The following is a 6,171-nucleotide window of genomic DNA, read 5'->3' on the forward strand; positions in this document are numbered from 1 at the left end:
GTTGATTGGCTTTGTTTTGTTTTTTTGAATGTCCAGAGGACCAGATTTAACTTTTTTAGACTAATCAGTAGTTACTGACATTATTGCAGTTATTGCTGCAGTAAAAGCAGTTTCACAAACTTCAGGTGTTTTGAAGATGCAGGAAAAAAACGTGAGAATTGATACTGATTTGACTCAAGTAGCAACAAGCATGCTGACAAGTCAAATCACAGAGTCCTGTAATTGTTTAAAATTTTGAAAAAAAAATTCCTCCATCACAGGAAATGTCAGAAAGTCCTGGGAAAAAACATGGAGCTGTGGGAGAATGAAGTTTACAGATTTAAGACCATTGGGCAGCTGAAGGTAAGTCTGAGTGGCTTTAATTCAAGCAAAAATTATGTTACTGCAAATATTACTGTTAATAATACTGGTTAGGATATGCAGTAGTCCCTCGCTACTGAGCGGTTAGTTTTTCACAGACTCGCTCTATCGCGGTTTTTCAAAGTAAAATTGGACATGACACACAATTGGCTATTGATGGATGAGCTACACGATCGACATGGAATTGTTCGTTTAAAATAAATTATTTTAAATGATTTAGCACCTGTGTGCAGCCCACACCTGAGGGAGAAGCTTCCTCCTGCAGCTGATCAACTGGTCTCTGTGCAGAGCGGAGAAGTGGGCGTGGCCGAGAGCGCTGGCAGATGGCAGGGAGCTGAAATCCTGACATTCTGTGCTCTTTTAGAGCGTTTAAGGTTTAGAAACATTAGCATATTGCAAGAGTGTGGGAAGGGTTTAAAATGCCTTAATATATTTATATACAAAATAAACTGCTGCTTACTACTTGTACTACTATTCCTATTTTGTGGTTTTTCACTTATCGCGGGGCTTCAGAGTATGGATCCCCCGCGATAAACGAGGGACTACTGTGAAACAATTTCAAAGTTTCTCCCTGAAAAGCTTTCATGTGTTCGGTACTAGTGTTTTTATTTTTTTTTTTTACTATTTATTTCATTTCAGGCCATCAGTCAGTATTTACCAAGAGGAGATCTGCGTCTCAGACCGGCCATCTATGAAATGATCCTGCATGAATTTCTAAAAACTGACTATGAGGTAGTTTGTCTTTTCATAGTCGTTATTATCTTTGAGGAGCACAGAGCTCCAGAATTGATTTATTTTTGTCTTTTTCTCGCCAATAAGGGTTTTGCCACACTGATCCGGGAGTGGCCGGGAGAGCTTTACAACAACATGGCCATTGTTCAGGCCGTCAGTGATCACCTGAAGAAAGATCCCACCAACAGCACGCTCCTCACCACGCTGGCTGAGCTGTGAGTCACTTCAACATTGCCGTATTTTCCGCCGTAAACTTCGCTTCGCCATATAAGTCACATCTATTATGCGTCACCACTGACGCATCACATTTGTTACACATCACCGCTGACAACCTGGAAATGTGGGCCGGTGTTGTGCCAAAAATTGATTGGCTGCCAAATGGCGGCCGCTGGATCATGCACAGGAGGACGTTAACAAGAATTTAACAAGACTAACACTTAAAAACAATTATTTGTTTGCTCGAAATTATAGTAAAGGTGTGTCTCAGTTTAACTTTTGCTTAATAAATGCACTTTGACGGTTAAATCAGCTGCATTTCAAAAGCCGATACGCGGAAGTAAGCGCGTGCACAGGACGAGTCGCTGTGCAAATTTAGCAAGATGACCACTTAAAAACAATTACTTGTTTGCTCGACTTTATAGTAAAGGTGTGTCTCAGTTGAACTTTTACTTAATCAAAGGACTTTAACGGTCAAATCAGATGTATTTCAAAAGTACTCGCTGCCTCTGTGCTCCAGGGGCGCTTGCAGACAGGGAGGAAATCAGGAAGGAGGAACGCTGCGCATTTCTTTAAAATTTAACAAGAAAAGCACCTAAAAACAATAATTTTTGTGCTCGAAATTATTATCAAAGGCGTGTCTCAGTTGAACTTTTGCTTAATAAATGCACTTTAATGGTCAAATCAGCTGCATTTCGACGGGTGGTGCAGCGAAATGAAGCTGATTTGACGTTCGCAAGCAGAACGACGGTGGCAGGATATGGCAAGCCGATTGTATCATTAATAGCTGGTGAAGATTCTCAGTCATCCAGGACATGGTAAATAAAAAAAAGTTCTAGACAAAAACAAAGTATAAATTAAAGTATAATAAATAAAGTCCAGTTGTTTTTGTTTTTAACTTTTTTGAATTTTTCTTTATAGCCACTTTTACCTATTACATGATACAACGGCATGCCCTTCTACTGATTCCATCTATTGGCTGAAATATGGTAATGTTCATTGTTTCAGTCAGAATGAATGAAAACGGTCATATCTCAGCTAAAAATTGGTTTATAAATATGGGAAAAAATCCATAAATATGTCGCTTTGGCCTATAAGTCGCGGGGCATGAAAATTAAGCAAAAAACTGCAACTTATAGGGCGAAAAATACAGTACTTACAAATAAGTTGTCTTTTTTAAATTTCACAACAAAATTGGGAAAATAATTGTCTGTGCTATTTAGATGTATTGTTGTGGATTTCAGATTAATTTATTTGTCATTTCCTGATCAACTTGTCTTCTTGTTAAGTCACTGTACTCCTTGTTGGTGTCTCAGGTACACCTATGATCAGAGGTACGACAGAGCCTTAGAAATCTACCTGAGACTGAGACATAAAGACGTCTACCAGCTGATCCACAAACACAACCTGTTCTCCTCCATAGAGGACAAGATCGTCCTCCTGATGGACTTTGATAAAGAGGTAAAGCTAAATGTTCTAGTCCTAATTAGCAGGCAGTTTTGTTAATGAAATAATAAAAAGGACAATTTAATATTTTCAGAAAGCTGTTGACATGCTTCTCGATAACGAAGACAAGATATCTGTAAGTGTACTTGACTGTTTTATGTATTTTTACTTGATGAAAACGATCCTGCCAACTGTTTATTCTTTATTTCTTTGCTCTTCTTACAGATCGACAGGGTGGTGGAGGAACTAAATGGCAGGCCTGAGCTGCTGCATGTGGTGAGCTGAGTGAGAACGAGAAGTTTAAACGATTGTCACACAGAGTTGGTCAACTGTTTTTCCTCCTCCCCAGTACCTCCATAAACTATTTAAACGAGATCACCACAAAGGCCAGAAGTACCACGAGAGACAGATTGGTCTTTATGCTGAATATGACCGTCCAAACCTCCTGCCTTTCCTGAGGGATAGCACTCACTGCCCTCTTGAAAAGGTACATCCCACCACATGTTCAGCTTCTAATAATCTGTAAAAACCTCTGTCGTTTTTTTTACTTTAATTGTGTCGCCTCACATTCAGGCTCTTGAGATATGTCAGCAGAGGAACTTTGTGGAAGAGACCGTCTTTCTGCTCAGTAAGTATTCGGATATGAGCGTTTGATTTTGTAAATGAGCTCTAAATGAGCCCTTTGCTCCCAGGCAGGATGGGAAACTGCAGACGAGCCCTGCAGATGATCATGGAGGAGCTGGAGGACGTGGATAAGGCCATCGAGTTTGCTAAAGAGCAAGATGACGCAGAGCTCTGGGAGGATCTCATCTCTTACTCCATCGATAAGCCACGTATGGTTCCGCACGACTCTATAAACAGTTGTTTCAACATCTAAAACTTTCACTTCAGGTTTTCTTTTGTTGTCTTTCGCAGCGTTTATTACGGGGCTCCTTAATAATATTGGCACTCACGTTGATCCCATTCTCCTCATCAAACGCATAAAAGAAGGCATGGAGATCCCAAACCTCAGAGATTCACTGGTGAAAATCCTCCATGACTACAACCTACAGGTCAGTCGAGTTCTCTCAACAAAGTTTTTATTATAAACCAAACTTTCCCTCTTACTGTTTTATTATTATTATTATTTTTAAAGATTCTTTTGAGGGAAGGATGCAAGAAGATCTTGGTGGCGGACTCACTTTCTCTGCTCCAAAAGATGCAGCGAACGCAGATGAGAGGAGTCAGAGTCGATGGTGCAGCTTTTATTGGTTTATACTAAAATTGTGATTTATATGGTACAGTCTGATTTTTTTGTTTATTATTTCAGAAGGAAACATTTGTGAGTCATGTCATGGCACAATCTTACCCTCAGGTGGGTGACTGATGTTATTGCATCCAGTTGTTCTGATGTTTAAATATTTATTTTGTATTAAAGGATTGTCACGTTTCAGATATGGCTCAGCCTTTCTCTGTGGTAGTGTTTCACTGCAGACACATGTTTCACAAGGAGTGTTTGCCGTCTTCAGGAGCAGTAAGTTGCCGTTTTAACTCCTTACGTTTGGTGTTATTTTATTGAGATTATTAAAATGTTAGAGTATTTTTTCTTGTTTTTACCATGATTCTTGCACTTTTACTTTTTGTGCAGATACCTGGAATGCAATTTTGTAACATCTGCAGCGCGAAGAAGCGAGGACCTGGGAGTGGAATACTTGAGATGAAAAAATAATTATATGTGCTCTAAACATTATTAAAATTTTAGTTTATTTTATGTTTGTTTTTTTTTACTCCTCAGTGCACCCAATAATAAAAATCTCATTCCCTCGGGTACTGAACTGTGCACGTGCAAAAATGCTAAATATTTCTCCAGGACTGTTTCTGTATATTTAACTGTAACATGCTGTGCCTTGTTTCGCCACTAATGTGATTTTTCTGATGAAAACAATAATAATAAAGTCACATAGAACCTGTGTTTTTATGAGATTGTTCTGCGTGTTCTAATAAAAGCAGTTTAATTAAATCCTGACTCGATCAGGTAAATAAAGGAATAAATAAAGTATTTGCTTTGAGGTGCAGAACAACAAATTTATGAACTTCGTTTGTGACAAAATTCTGTAAGTGCATTTTTGATTCATTAAAAGCTGGGAATAGGTGAAAAGCTTCCATGGACTAATCATGAACAACTTTTTTTTTTTTTAATCAAGTTCCAACAAGTTAGATCTTGAACATATTTGAAATCCAGAGCTGTAATAATGTGTAAATGTACAGATACTTGTTAATATTTGTAATTTCCTCTCATGTTAATAAACAGTGGCTCAGCTGGTAGAGCTGTTGCCTCTCATGGAGAAGGTTGGAGGATAAAATCCCGGTCTGGGGCCTTTCAGGGTGGAGTTGGCATGTTCTCTCTGTGCATGGGTACTCCGGTTTCCTCCCACAGACCAAAAACATGCATGCTAGGCTGATTGGAAACTAAATTGTGCCTAGGTGTAAGTGAGAGAGTGAATGTTTGTCTCTGTGATGGACTGGACTGGCAAAATAATAAAACTACTCGTGTCAATCAGGAAAAAAAACAAAACATTTTCCTACTAATATCCTGATGCATGCTCAATAATCCAGGTAGAAAAATCTAAAAAAGTTAAATCTGGTCCTCTGGACATTCAAAAAAAAAAAAAAAAAAAGCAAATCAACAAAAAAATGTAGAAACGTTTCGTCTCTCATCCGAGAGACTTCCTCAGTCTGAGGAGCTGTTTTCAGCTCAGTCTCTTAAATAGCACCGTCTCAGAGTGGATCAACCAGTTTTGCTGCTGACAACCAAAACCAGCTGATCACATGCTCAAGAAGGACCATCAGCCTAACAATGGATCATTAGCACACTGATGGCTGTTTACTGTTCACAGAGGGCTGAGTGATACTAGCAATCACAGCATTGTAAGAGGGGGACAGTTGAACCACATACAGAACACCATGGACTTTGTGGACAAGGTGAGGGATGTCATCATGGAGACTGATGAAACATGGTCTCTTTTGATGTCACATCACTCTTTACGTGCATTCCTGTTGATGATGCAGTAGATGTGGTCAGTTTAAAATTAAAATCAGACACCACTCTGAGCAGCAGGACCACACTTTCCACAGAACAACTGTGTCAACTCAAACTGTGCCTGCAGTCAACCTACTTCACATATGGGGAGCAATATTATAGGCAGAAACATGGGTGTGCTATGGGGTCTCCAGTTTCTCCTATTGTTGCCAACCTGTACATGGAGGAGGTAGAAAAGAGAGCCTTGACGTCCTTTTCAGGGACACCACCAAGTCATTGGTTCAGGTATGTTGACGACACCTGGGTTAAAATTAAATCTCAGGAAGTCCAACATTTTACTGACCACATCAACTCTGTGGATAAATACATCAAGTTCACACGAGAAGATGTAAAAAATG

The 6,171-nt window shown here is 39.3% G+C and overlaps 2 protein-coding genes across 2 annotated transcripts in view; both read left to right on the top strand.

Moving 5' to 3' along the window:
- Nucleotides 1-4,648, top strand: part of vps41 (VPS41 subunit of HOPS complex) — a 10,502-nt gene extending 5,854 nt beyond the window's left edge. The window contains exons 11-24 of the mRNA XM_037694335.1: nucleotides 261-342; nucleotides 1,000-1,092; nucleotides 1,180-1,307; nucleotides 2,625-2,769; nucleotides 2,849-2,890; nucleotides 2,980-3,030; nucleotides 3,104-3,241; nucleotides 3,328-3,382; nucleotides 3,447-3,587; nucleotides 3,670-3,806; nucleotides 3,890-3,989; nucleotides 4,064-4,108; nucleotides 4,188-4,267; nucleotides 4,382-4,648. Coding sequence (XP_037550263.1) covers nucleotides 261-342; nucleotides 1,000-1,092; nucleotides 1,180-1,307; nucleotides 2,625-2,769; nucleotides 2,849-2,890; nucleotides 2,980-3,030; nucleotides 3,104-3,241; nucleotides 3,328-3,382; nucleotides 3,447-3,587; nucleotides 3,670-3,806; nucleotides 3,890-3,989; nucleotides 4,064-4,108; nucleotides 4,188-4,267; nucleotides 4,382-4,462 — 1,318 coding nt within the window. The 3' untranslated portion in view covers nucleotides 4,463-4,648. The remainder of the gene's footprint in view (nucleotides 1-260; nucleotides 343-999; nucleotides 1,093-1,179; nucleotides 1,308-2,624; nucleotides 2,770-2,848; nucleotides 2,891-2,979; nucleotides 3,031-3,103; nucleotides 3,242-3,327; nucleotides 3,383-3,446; nucleotides 3,588-3,669; nucleotides 3,807-3,889; nucleotides 3,990-4,063; nucleotides 4,109-4,187; nucleotides 4,268-4,381) is intronic.
- The window catches only part of LOC119426758 (tyrosine-protein kinase yes), an 83,014-nt gene that overhangs the window by 50,437 nt on the left and 26,406 nt on the right, over nucleotides 1-6,171 (top strand). The gene's annotated exons all lie outside the window — the stretch shown is intronic.

This window comes from Nematolebias whitei, chromosome 20, assembly GCF_014905685.2.
Source record: "Nematolebias whitei isolate Nwh7 chromosome 20, NemWhi1, whole genome shotgun sequence".
NCBI lineage: Eukaryota > Metazoa > Chordata > Actinopteri > Cyprinodontiformes > Rivulidae > Nematolebias > Nematolebias whitei.